Source organism: Aotus nancymaae, unplaced genomic scaffold (genome assembly GCF_030222135.1).
Source record: "Aotus nancymaae isolate 86718 unplaced genomic scaffold, 86718_ANA_hifiasm-v0.15.2.pri h1tg000016l, whole genome shotgun sequence".
In the NCBI taxonomy this organism is placed as follows: Eukaryota; Metazoa; Chordata; class Mammalia; order Primates; family Aotidae; genus Aotus; species Aotus nancymaae.
The window spans coordinates 30,520,685-30,534,664 of NW_026988428.1; the positions used below are offsets into that span (position 1 = coordinate 30,520,685).

The 13,980-nt window shown below is 33.4% G+C and overlaps 1 protein-coding gene across 3 annotated transcripts in view; it reads right to left on the reverse strand.

The window, feature by feature from the left end:
- CNOT2 (CCR4-NOT transcription complex subunit 2) overlaps positions 1-13,980 on the reverse strand; it is a 105,378-nt gene that overhangs the window by 19,656 nt on the left and 71,742 nt on the right. For all 3 annotated transcript variants that reach the window (XM_012441304.2, XM_012441305.3, XM_064376993.1), the window contains 4 exons: positions 5,971-6,118; positions 5,066-5,248; positions 2,700-2,779; positions 71-196 (listed from right to left, as the gene is read on the reverse strand). In XM_012441304.2, the coding sequence (XP_012296727.1) occupies positions 71-196; positions 2,700-2,779; positions 5,066-5,248; positions 5,971-6,118 (537 nt within the window). The remainder of the gene's footprint in view (positions 1-70; positions 197-2,699; positions 2,780-5,065; positions 5,249-5,970; positions 6,119-13,980) is intronic.

The window sequence follows — 13,980 nt, forward strand, 5'->3', positions numbered from 1 at the left end:
CATGTAAATGCATGTGTGTGGACATACACAATGGAAACTTCCCACTGGCCATCATTAAAAGCTTAATTACCATAAGGAGCTCTTCCAGCCAAGGGGTTTATTAATGGAGTTGGGTTACCACTTCCTTCCCTTCTGTTTCGGTCTGCTAATGCTGGGAAATCTGAAAGGTCCAATCCTGTCACATTTTCACTTCCATCTAAATAATAAGAAAGAACATTGGTTATTGATTCTACAAATATTTTTTAAGAGATTATAAAAACCAACTATAATATAATTCAAAATGACTGTGCCTTCTTCCTATATAATGCACGGCACTGTACTAGGTGTATGTTGGTGCTCAAAAGACAGTTGCAGATTGAATTCATGTCAAAGAATTTCATGAAGAATTTAGCAAAGCAATATGCAATCAGCATAAGAAAAACCCCAAATCCTACAGATATAACAAAGAGAATAAAAAGCATGTATTTCCCCAGTGGAATATGGTAACCTAAAATTATAGCTTGTTAGCTAACAAGAGGGCAATTGTTACTGTGTAACTGGTCTTTTCATTATGCTCTGATGGAAGTTGTATCTAGAATGCATGAAGCTTCAGTTACACACAAATGGTAACAATGACAGTACCTCCTGCAAATGGCCAGAAAGATAGCTAAGGCATAGGCAGTGAAGCAGAAGCCCTGAGGACTTCCACTTGTACGTGATTGCTTTCATATATGAACGTGTGTGTTTTGAGGGTGGGGTACAAGTAGGGTGGCAGTAGGGTTCATTCTCATATACAGTAAATGGGTAGGAAATATAGAAATATGATACAAAGCCCAGAAGTTTATATTACCTATTACACAGTAGGCGCTCAATAAATATATACAAAATAAATAAAATGTATTTTAGTTCATTTTAATTAAAACAATCAGCTGGCTTCCTTTATAAATTAAAATTTAACCCAACTTGTCTACTTTGTCTATTTTAATCAGCTCAGTTTCTTAACATTTTAGTATTCTTATAACCTTGCATTCTTAATTTATGAAGAAAACTTTCTACCTTCTTTTTAGCCTGCACTATAGCTTTTCTTTAATTTTTGTTTCACCATTTTCAATTTATTTTGCCATTTCCCAATTAATTTTTAGTTTTCTCCAAATTTTACAATGGAAAGAATCTCAAACAGCAACTGTTATCTCAAGATTACTTCGCTGACAGAAAAACAACAGACACCATTAATCTATTAACATTCAAAGACAGGTGACAATTTCAAATTACAAGGGTAAAGGATAAATTATTCTTTCCTACTGTTTACAAAAACTGCAGTTTATAAATTTGTTTCTACAGTTTAAGAATTTTGAAAAAAAAACCACTTAATGACAAGAGAAGTAAAAAAATTATATCCTGTTTCTATATAATTTCTTAAATTCTTTGATTATAAATCAATTATACATTTTGAATATATATTAACTTTTAATACAAATCTTTAGGTCCTCCAAGATGGAATTTTCCTAGCATAAAATATGCTTAGTGAAAATAGAATTTAAAAAATAATTCTCAAGTCTTAAAGCACTGTTTAAAACCATAATGCAGAATATAAGATGGCACTGGCAGACATCTTTACCGTTACTTTGTGTCACATTTAGGAAAAAAACTGCAATTAAATTATGATATGCAGATGCAACCTGATTTCAAAGACTTTAAAGTATGAAGAAATGTACCTTTTAGAAACAATGGAATATAATATTTCATACTGTATCTTGAACACAAGCTACCATATACAAATGCTAAAATTTTATATACAAATCCTAAAATTTGGTTTATCAAAGCTTTTAATCTTCTGTGATTAATCTATGCTGCTGAGCATACATTAACATTTAGAAATTAAAAGCTCATAGCTACAAATGACATTTCCTTATTAAATCTTCTCTCGCCTGTACATACGCTCCATTTCAGTGAGCATTCTTTTACCTTCCACTTCCTTTATATTTAATTCTCTCCCAATAATGCTGTTCATTTTTTGCTCCTATGATCATAACATCCTTTATTTCCTTTGTCAGGAAAGGGTCTGTAGGGTGGAGAGGGTAAAACCTAAAGCAAAATAGCAACAAAGCTTCCTGTTCTCGTCTATCTGAAGCAGTTGATAAAAGAAATAAACCAAAAGACTGCAGGAATTGTTTTACTATCAAAACCAAAGTTGGTTTTCCACGTAACTAAATTTTATACATAAAACTGGACCAGTAATTCATAAAGGTTAAGTGCCAAAACTAGTATTATTAAAACTAAGAAAAAATACAAGTGATCCATACAGTTTTAAAGGTTCTCTTCAATCTGAATCTCTATAGCCAGAATGTCATACCACCCAACCTAGTCTAAGCTATAGTTCTCACAGTGGCAGGACTGAGGATAGTAAAAGCTTTGAAGCAAAAGATTTTGAGGTATAAATACGAACTAAGTTAATGTGCAGGCTCTCTCTAGGTGTTAAGGAAATAATCCTGATGTTATAACAGAAATCACTGTTATCATGCCAAGTAAAAATATATATATTTACATATCTCTCAACTATTCACTTTATTAAATCCTATTCCTATTTCTCACTGAATTAAAATCTACCATCTAACACAATAAAAAATCCTACAGTATTTAAAGACCAGTATGTTGAATTGCTTTATATTTCACAAATCTATCATATTTTTTGTAGGGTACTAGCTCCAGAATAAGCTTACCTGTTCCATTAAAAATGTTACTTGATAAGGAGTTATTCATTCCAAATGCCTGATTCCTGTTCATTCCAAATCCAGACATACTGGGTACATAGAAAATAGTTTTAGATATACAGTAAGAACACTAACTTTCAGATGAAGAAAAACAAAAATGTATATTTTTGGTCTCCTCATATAAAATAACAATGTTTCAAAACCAACACTAATATTATTTTTCTGAGTCTATTTTCTTTACTTGAAAACTTCTCTAAAGTCCTTCCGTGAACAAATGAGAACCAGAACATTTTAAGCAAATTAGTTAAAAAACAAAAACTCAAGAATTTATATATGAACCTTGAGAAAAACAGATTCAGAGCACCATTTTGTGTACTTGAAAAGCCAACTTACTGGATAGTTGAATTACCTAACCTGAAAAATATGCAGGTTAGTGTTAAGATTGTTCTTGCTAAATAGTTGTTTTTCTTCTTTACTGGTAAAGATTGAAACTGTTGCTTTTCATAATAGATCTTCTCTCATATAGTGTCCTTCTTTCCTAACTAGAATATAAAATCCTCATGGACAGAGGAGTTTATGTCATACTCCTTCCACGTCAAAGTCCTCTCTGTGTCCTCTGCCCTTTAGTGTTCAGGAAGACATAATAGATACTCAATAAATACGTAGTTAACCTGAATTGAATGGTGCTTTTTAAAATTGAATTCACTGTTCAAAAATACATCATTTTTATCTAAAGTTTACCTTTCATACACTTAAATGAAAACACAGTCTATGCTGTCCCAAATTTTGAATTTAACGCACAACTGTATTTTGCAAATAGTTACAAATGCCTGCCTTCCTTTTCTGTACAAGACTAAGCATGTGAAGAAAAAAAAAAACAAATAAGCTGAACTTAGAGCAAGGCCAAATAATTAAGAGTGTCAATAGGAATAGTTAATGTAGATTCTACAATGAAACCACATGTTTTTGATGTCAAATATTCTTCCAACAAAAGGCACTTAGTGTATCACCGTTATAAGCGGGGTTAATCTGTTTGAAGATGACAGGGTTTTTTGGGTTTTGACTAAATCTATAAAACTATAGCAAAACAATTTTTTGATAAAACACGCAGCTGACAAAACAACAAAACACTCTAGAGAAGAGCCAGAAAGTCAATGGAAATTTTTGTTTAATAGCATATTAGAATTGCTGATGCTATTACAGGTACCATGAAACATGGAATAAGTGCTCAGAGATGAAAACATTTTATAATAAATACAATTTGTCAATAGTAGAAATAAGCAGGGTTTTAGAGATCCATGTTACATTGACAATTTAAGCAAAGTATATTTTAGTAACAAACTGTGAAAAATATGGAAAGGTAAAAATTGATATATACATTCAATGCCCAGTATTATGAGAATGTACAAAGATATGATAAAGATAAAAGGTTAGAAAGTTATCAAGGAGATGAGAATTTTGATAACCTTTCACTTTGATAACCCTTCACCAATAACTTTAAATTTAAAAGAGCAATAAAATTATAAATATCTAAATAAAATAAAAAACTGGAGTTTATGGAATAAAGATTAAACAGTGAATGTGCTAAACCTATTTTAATTCAGATTTTACTAGACAGAAGAAAATGAATCAAATAGGTATGATGGTAACAACTAGATCAAGGTCATTTTTGTCCCTACATTTCTCCATTTAAAAATATATATGTATACATGTAGGCAATTAAGCTTAAATACTACTTTTGCAAGAAAGTCTTATATTTCAGACATAATTCTCACACAAACAGCTTGAAAAAATCCTAAAAAAAAATAAGTAACTCTTCTTATTTGCAAAGTATATGCAACAGACAGTGCAAAAAGAACTGAAAAAGTACAAAAACCCATCCTTTTGTTTTGAATCCCTAAACATCACACTGTTTTCAAATACGATATATGTGATCTTAAAAGTCTTTGGTTGGTAAGTCTCCAAAGCACAAAACCAAATCTTACTTAAGAAGGTATTCAAAGTATAACTGAAGCAAAGTAGTAATAGTCAAACACATCTCCAGTTCTATTCATAAGCCTAGAACTCTTACCACACAGGTAATCAACTCATTTTATAAAGAAAGAACATATCAACTAAACTTTGCCTGGTGGCAATCCAAGAACAATCCTTTTCTAACAACAACAACAACAAAAAGTTTTAATGTGCTTTCCAAAATCAAACTGATTTTCAAGAAAACGTTATCACTTTGTGATGGGTAATCTTTGGACATAAATGCATGATGAAACACACTTATTAGAGAGAAGCCACACCTCAAGAACAAAGTGAAAATATGAAAAGGCAAATCTGAGGATACTCAGAAAGACAATTATACACATTATCAATAAACATCTTACCTGTTCACAGTAAAAGGCTGTCGAGAAGGCTGCTGCTTTGGCATACATATTATGCTTGGCGAGCTTCTGTTGGGGCTACCTAACCCTGAACTGCTCATGCTATTTGTCCTGCTAGGAATTCCAATGCCCTGACCAACCTGGGAGTGGTTCATCATATTCCTAGGATTCATAGGCAAAATACCCCTGAAAAAGAAGTCCATTATACTAAATAAGCTCTCTATAATCACTCATTAAAATTCTCTAAAAATAATCAATTGGTCCTATCCTTAGAATCTCAAACATGCTTTCAAATTGCAGTTCTAATTTTTATTAATTCTTTAGTCATTCTAGCTCTTTGAAAAGAAAAATCAAAGTAAACAAACAAGAAAGGGCAAATTATAGTGCAACTGATATAAGGTGGTATGTAAGATGAGAGAACCACTGGTGTGACTATGACATAAAATATAAATGTATTTCACACACATATTTAGCATAATTTCATTTCAAAGGCATATCATTCTATCCTCTGCATACTAAATGCATAGTCTATGTCACTTGTTTTACTTTATGGTCATTAGAGCAATAGATGTGTGATGAGGCAGCAATGATCACAAATATCTGGTGAGGAATTTTAAATTGCACATATTCCTTTGAGGAAGATGGCTGCCTTTTGAAAAAGCTCCCCAGGAAGTGATTGACCCTTGATATCCACCCCACTGACAACCAGTATACAAGCTGTAGTATAAAAACCACGTGTACTATACTTAACAATTTGCACAGAAATAAAATGAACATAGGTATTTTCTTCCTCAGTGAAAGGCACTGAACCAGAAAATCAAATAATTAATTACCTTATTAAAAAATTAAAAGTTTGCTTACTCTACCAAGACACATTTTGGAAAATATTCTGGTCCATCAATAAATACCTGCTTGGAGATGGAGGCGTGTGAAGTGACATTGTTGGTACCCCTGTTGTTGGCGTGACGTGGCTCGGTAACTGAGTGCCTTGTGATAAGCTGCGATTTAACTGAGGGGTATTGTTGCTCATCCCCCTCATTGGAAGGCCTAGTGCACCTAATAAAAAAATTCAGAAGAAGGAAATTCATTGCCATCAGGAATGAAATTGTTATCCATCTTCTGGAGTTGGCAGTTTAAGACACTTTTAATGACCTAGCATAATACACAAATTCTAAATGGATATATTCGATTCATTCCAAATAAGCTCTGATTTTAACAAAAAATATGTTCTGGTCTGAAATTTAATATTATGAATAGATATTTCTTTCATATTCCTATATTTTTCATATTTTGATTTCATTATAAAGTATGTCAATGACTAACAAATAAGTTACAATATTAAGAATGGATATTATCTAAAATTTCTTAAAGGCCTATTTGCACATAGGCCTATTTACATTTTTATATAAAAGAGGCCATTATGAAATTTTGCAATCATGTGTTTTTATCTCTTTATTCATAACTGATGTATACAGAAAGATATTTAACCCCGCTTTGCTGAAGTAGCTTTAATTTTATATGATCCTTTAAAAACACATTTTAGAAAAAGCCACTTTACTATTTATACATATTTCTCAACATTACTATTTTTACAAACCCAACAAAATGCCAGCAACGGTTAAAAAAACTCAAACTGACATAGCTATAAAAGACAAAATTTTAAAACATTTAAAAAGATGTCAAAATATAATGGCTGTATTTATCTAGTACCCCTGGAGCCAGATTCAGGGATGGACTATACATTATAATAGGTTTATTTATTTTTTTTTAAAGACTACTGACAGTTTTACCATTCAGATACAAAACAAAACAAAAATAACCACTTTGGATAAACTTATTTTTAAAATGTGTATTTCCTTTTTATTCAGATCATAGGAAATACATTTAATAATCGACAATTATTATAAATAGCTAATGTTCTATAAGTTTATTTTTTCTCCTTTTATGCTTCAAAGTCAAGAAGTACAGCTATCACTTTTGCTGTCATATCTGTCTACGAATGCCTCCTTTCCTACATCTTCCTGACCCATGCTTTTTAGAGCTTTCTATTTCTAGTCTGCTTCATCAACCAAACTTATTCTGAACTGGAGATTAAATAAAATTGATACGATAGAGTGAGAGCTAATCAGCAAATAGACGACTTCAGTGCTAGGGATTTAAGGTGATTTTTATCTTTTGGCATAATAATGTTTCACCTTCTAACTTAGGGATAGCAGTGGTTAGCAAAGATCTCACTGATCGTTATCTTGAATTTGACAGCCTGTATCTCAGCTTGTAGCCTAACTGCCTCTCCACGGAATGAATCCAATCAATCTAATTCAATATAGCTAATATATTTTATATATATACTTTTCACTCAGCTTCCATGAAGACCCAAGCTTGGTTGTGCATTTCTGTAAGATACTTGAAGGGAACTGGCCTAGATTACATGTACACTGTTATGTATGTCTATAGTCGCTCTAAGTTTTGTGACTATGAGAATACCACTACCTGTAGCCACTTTCTCTGAATCTGGGACAAAATAATGCAGAATAAGAAATTAAAAATCAGCCTGCTTAAGATTTCTTCAGAAGAAATCGGTCTTTTCCCTCCCTAAAGCACACCATTTTTCTTTGAAGCTTTCTAGGTGTATTCATAATAAGCCACCAAGATGATACTTTTTACATTATTCATTCAACAAACATTTAATGAATGCCTAGTATATAACAAGCACTGTGCTAGCTGCTGGGAATAGAGCAGTGAACACAACAGAAAAGGCCCCTACCCTGAGGGAGCTTACATCCATCCTACTCCCTAAACATGCTGTACTGAAGTCAGCTCGAGCTGCAATTTTCCTCAGGAATGTGTTCCCCACAGTTATTGAACACCAAGATACATCATACAATTTTAGAGCTGGACGGGATCTTAAAGATCACCTAGTTCAATGTTCCCATTTTACAGACAGGTAAGGAACCTGAGCCTGATGAGTTAACTGAGTTCTCCATGGCAACACAAAGAACTAGGACTAGAATTTAGATCCCTTAGCTTCTAATGTTCTTTAATAGCAGCGCTACTGGAGCCCAACACAACTCTCTCAACTCTCGATTAGCACCCCTATGAGTCAATACTAATTGCAACACCTCTAATGTATTTCCCCCCTGCTTTCTTTTTCCCTTTTGAATATGTCTCCCTCAACCTTTTTGCTAATGTTCATGTCTTGCTCGCTTCCCTCCATTTTCCTTCTCTCTCATCTTCATACCTATCAGTTTTCTTTCTTCTTGTTTTCCTTTTCCTTTACTTTTTCACCCTCTCTATACATTCACCACCATAAACATACACTTTCTAAAAATCTAGTGCCCTTCTGGACACCTTTTAATAATTGTTAAGCCCTACAAAAGGCTCACTGAAATCTGACTTCTTCAAGTCTCCATATACATGTGTTATTCTATGCTGTATCATACAAATTTATAATTTCAGAAATATTTTAGAGATTGGAAGTTATCTGAACACTGGCAAAAAAAAAAAAAAACAAAACTGGAGAAGAAAACAAGAATGGTAAGGCTATTTGGTCAATTACGGATTGGCATCCTTGAACTATTTATATTGCTAAAACTGGACAGACACTGTATGGAATAAAGTAACTTACTTTCTATGTTTAATTTTAGTTTTCTAAAATTAATCTTCACAAAAACAGCTAATAAATTCAAAAAGTCTAAGTATCATTTTGTTGAAGTAGTATAAAAAGATCCAAAAAGAGTACATCAAATTGGATCATCAACCCCTGAATACTTAATAACTCAGTACTTTTTAATTTATTTTAAAAATTAAAACATAAAGAATTAATGGCACTGGATACGTAAATATAAAGATTTGTTTTTAGGAAACTAAATATACTAAGTCATCAACTTTGAGATGCTTGAGTCAAACTATCACAACTAAACAGGGTCAGGGAAAAAAATCGAATGTCTCATTCATATAATTAGAAACAATCACAAAAAGCATCTCTAAAATATTATGCCAAGAATAAAACATACAGCTGAAGAAAAGGAAAAAAAAAGAAAAATGGAAAGAACTCAAAGAGTTTTTCTTGGCATAAAAAAACTAAAACAGGTAAAAATGTAAATATGTATAAATGAGTTTGTGTATGAGCAGGTGACTGGGAGGACAGTAAAATTAAAATTTCTTGGGCATTTATCAACAAAGTAGATAATACTTCATCTCACTTCCTTCTTATAGTCATTTTATAAAGAAAGTTATCCCCTTTTTACAGACAAAGAATAAAAAAAATTTTTTTAAAGTTTAAAAGGTTATAATTCTGAGTCAAATTTATCTTTCAATCTAACAATTGATAGTAATGAATACAATATTAGGAAGACTATATCAACACATTCTAAATAGTTTCCTACCTCTTATCTGGCAGGGTGCTAAACAGTCAAATAAAACAAATTCTTTATTGATAATTTTTTCAGAAACACTTAAATATGATCTAAGAAATTATTCCATTATTTCCACTGCACAAACTGATTAAGAGCATATCCCTTCAACACTTACGGTAAAATATGTCATCCTTGATTAATCTTTTACTAGAGATAAACAATATTAATGTTATATGAAAAAATAAAATCATAGCAACCAAATCCCTGAACACTCATACTTAAATGAAATCCCCTAAAATCTTTATGGGGGCAGGAGAGAGTAGTCCTTAACTGATGTCTTAAAGTGTCCCCTTTTCCATCTGCAAAGTAGCCAGCTTCTTCTAGAAACTTATTGGCATGCCCACACTAAAAAGGACAGCAGTTCTAAATGGTGCTTTATCTCAATGGCTTCTTACCTTCAACTTGTCTTGCATTTACCTGGCTAATCATCTCTATAAAATTATTTCCTTATGCAATTTCCTTCATTAAATTCAAACGATTTTAGAATAGAAAAGACACCAGAGATTACTCAAGTAGGTTACAGATAAAGAACTCACACTAAGGCATTAAGTGACTTGTTCAAGATCACAAGTAATGAGGCATAAAGATAATGACGAAATTTCTTGACTCCTGTTTCAATGCCTTTTTGCAACCAATATCATTTTCCACTTTTTAATGGTAGTTAATAATGTATGCATCATTCAGGGAACTTTAATGTCTGGGTCTCCTTTCAATTGTGATTGTGATTTTGGGCAATCATGGCAGTGGCATTTTTAAAATTCCACAGGTGTATCTACGGGTGCAGTCAGGGTTGAGAACCACTGTTCTATAGTATTAAAATTCTGTCAAGACCCAAAGATGTTTTCTAACCTTAACTGAAATTTTACTGTTTACATACTACATATCTGATTTATAATCTTCTTTCTTCTTTCCCTATTCCTTTCCTCAAATCTGTCCTTTACTACTCATATCTATCTCCTTACTAAGAATACTTTCACTCCTCTTGTTCTAGAAATACAAAAGACTACTAAAAAATAAATAAATAAGTGCTATGACCAAGGTGTTTACATGCAGGAGATATCAAGTGTTTGAGTGCTTGTAGGAGGGACCACACTAACTCAGACTTAGGAACAGAGTGGGGTCTGGGACCAGAAAAAGTTTCCTGGAGGAGACAGAAGATAGTATATGAATTAAACCCGAAGTATGTGACTTAGCCAGGTATTTGGTGATGGCAGTTGTGGGGAGTCAAGTGGGTATAAATATTACAATAGTTCAGTCTGAGAGAATCACAAGATGTATGAAAATGAGGACAAGTTATATACCTGGAGGAAGAACAGGCTTTGCCTTCTCGATGCTAAGAAAGTACAAGAAAAGAAATATGGATGGAGCTAAGTGGCTTCAACACCTATGAGAAGTTGCTGCTGTGCTTGAATAAGCTGAGACTGGCTGGATCTTTAGAGGAGTGCCACAGAATCTTTATCTGTGGAACTGCTGTGTGGATCTCCCAAGTACACTCTACTTTTCCTCAATCTAAATTTCTGTTCTAAATTAGTGGCACTCATTCACAAAGGTTTGCAGGTCTGAAACCTTAGAAATCATTCTTGATCTCTTTCTTTCACTCCTACATCATCAAGTCCCATTAGCTCTATCTACAAATATCCCAAATCTGACCACTTCTCAACACCTCTAGTAGTCCAAGTCATCCTATTATTTTTTGCCTGGATTTCTGCAGTAGTAGTAACATTCTCTCTCTCTCTCCATAAAAACAGGAAATGTATTATTTGCCATATTCTTATTTGTATCTTGGAATAATACCTCATTCATTGTAGGCATCCAAAAAATACATAATTATTAGAATGAATAAATTCTATCACAATGTCTTAGTTCAATAGACTCTTGGCATCTGTGGATTTAACAATGGTAGTTTCTACCATGTACAATGGCTTTCTAGGGTCATGGCATTCAGGTTTAAAAGAAACTGATGTTTTCAGCTCATGTTTACATGGTTTCTCTTACAAAGTAATATAATACTGGCTCTACTACTTACTATTCTGTGTAACCTTGAGCAAATTCCTTAACCTCTACAGAGCTGTTGAGAAGGTTAAATGAGTTAATTCACATAAATACTTAAAATACCATCCGACATACAGTAAATACTCAATTCTCAATAAATATTAGCTGTGTGTGTGCGTGCGCGCGCGTGTGTGTGTGTGAGACGTAACTATGCAAAGAAAGCCAACAGGTGATACCAAAAGTGAAGATAAAATGAGATAGTCTAATGAAGTGATGGTTTTCACCAGAAAACAGATGTTTTATGAAGGAAAATATTATTCTATAGCTGTGTTCTTGAACTTGGAAGGTAGCAATGATTTGAGATAAATCTCTCAGAAATGTCAAGATTGTACTTATTGCTGAAATTAATGAACAGCCTAACAGGTTTCCCGCCCTGATAAAGTATGCTATTCCTAAATCTATCCCATGCTGTGGATGTTATTCCCATTGCTAAAACAACTTTACTCACAGTCTGTTCAATGCTAATCTCAAATATAATCTCATCAGAAAAGTCTTTTCTTGATCATTTTCCAAGATAGGTGATTACTCCTGCCTTTGACATACCCAAATAGTCTACAGGCGTACCATCCTGAATGTGCCCTATTTCAAATGAAATATCCAAATAACCCTGAACTTCTTACTCTACTATGTAGTAGAATCACTTGTGTACTTATCCTATTAGATTATATGAGACTGCACCTTGTTCATCATGCATTCAACATTTACTGAGTGCTTGTCATGTGCAGAGTACTGAGGATACAAAGGCAATGAAGACATGCAATAAATAATGCAGCAACACCATAGCAGTAGGTACACTATGCAGAGATGGCATAAATGAGGATGATCTCTTCTATCACACCACACATCTGCAGTATCTAGCATGGCACAACACGTACAGTAGGGACCCAGTAAGTATTTGTCAACTTTAATTCCTACTTTTTGAAGCTTTTCCATACCATTATAGCTTACTTTTTTGTTGTTGTTGTTGTTCTCCCTAAGGAGAATGGCATAGACAGATTTTGCTCCCTAAAAGTCTGTCTACACCATTCACCACATGGTATCTTTTAATCTATGTTAGCATCATAGGCTGTTATTTAATATTTCACATATAAACATAACCTATCTTCCACAACTATAAAACACATGTTCAAGAGAGCAAGAAAGCCCAAAGCACTCTGTACTTATTACCAAGCATTCAGTATCTTTTCAATGGTCCTACAATTTCCTAAAGCAACCAAAATGTCATATGCCTATTTACATAGCAGATAGCATCACTTCTGAACCACCCCACATGTGCTCTGATTCTCTATGAAGCAAGCAGACTTCACATAGGTGTTCTTAAAACAGGAGGCCAAAGAAATGTCTGTTGGAAGAATGAGACTATGTCATTGTTCTCAAGCTAGGAGTCCAGAGCGTAGAAAGATAGATTTAGTTCCTCTTCCAACTAGATGCCTGGGTTCTCTGGGAATTCAGATACAAATTTGTATAATGAATTCACCCAGATATTTAGCTAAGCCATGTGTCTGTAAGATAATATGCACATAGAAAGCACTATGTAGAAATGAGTTTCCTTTTTCTCCAATTTTGCAAGGCCCTAGATCCTGTTGGTAAGTAAGAAAAGGTAACTGCAACTATCAACGACTTAATTCCAATGCATTGACTATCCAGGAGAAGTTAATTCCTTGTTTCCTGTTCATTCTAATCTAGGAGACAGCTTCCGGGAGTTCATGGGTCTTTAAGCCTATAAGGTATACAGTAAGTCCTGACTTAATACCACTGATCATTCTTAGAAACCGTGATTTTAGGCAAAACAACAAGCAGCAGGTCCTTGAATAGTGTTGTTTCATTCAACATCATTCCATTGTAATGTTGATGAGAACAAAAAAAATTGGTTTTGTCATATGTAGTTTTGCTTCAAGTCGCAGTTTGAAAAACTTACAGTTAAGTGAGGACTTAACGTACCTAAAAGCTTATGCATACACTCAAAACAAATAGGAAACAGTATACAACTTGAATACAAGAGTATGTTCACTGGTTCCTATAGTTATCATTCCATGCACAGTATTCACATGAACTCTTGGATGAAAAGTTCCTTACGTATTTGGATACAATCACACTATACTAGAACCAAAGACCATGTAAGTCTCTGCTCCAGCATTTTCTGGCTACCTCATGGCGCTGCATAATCACTTCCACCCAAATCTAGGCAAATCTAAGTTTAAGCAGTTCTGTATCTATTCCAAGAGGAATTCCCTTTCTTGTTTAATCTTGGTGAGTCTTACTTCTAGAGAAGGTACTTTTCCTTTTGTATCTCTTCCACCCTTAACCTTTCTAACCACCAAGAACACACAACAGACAGCAGATCTCACACTTTAATGGCACAAATTACAATTTAACTTTGCCAACTGAATAGAGTTAATAGTGGGACTCAATGCACTTGGGAAACAAAAGAAATTTTAGTTACACCAATCT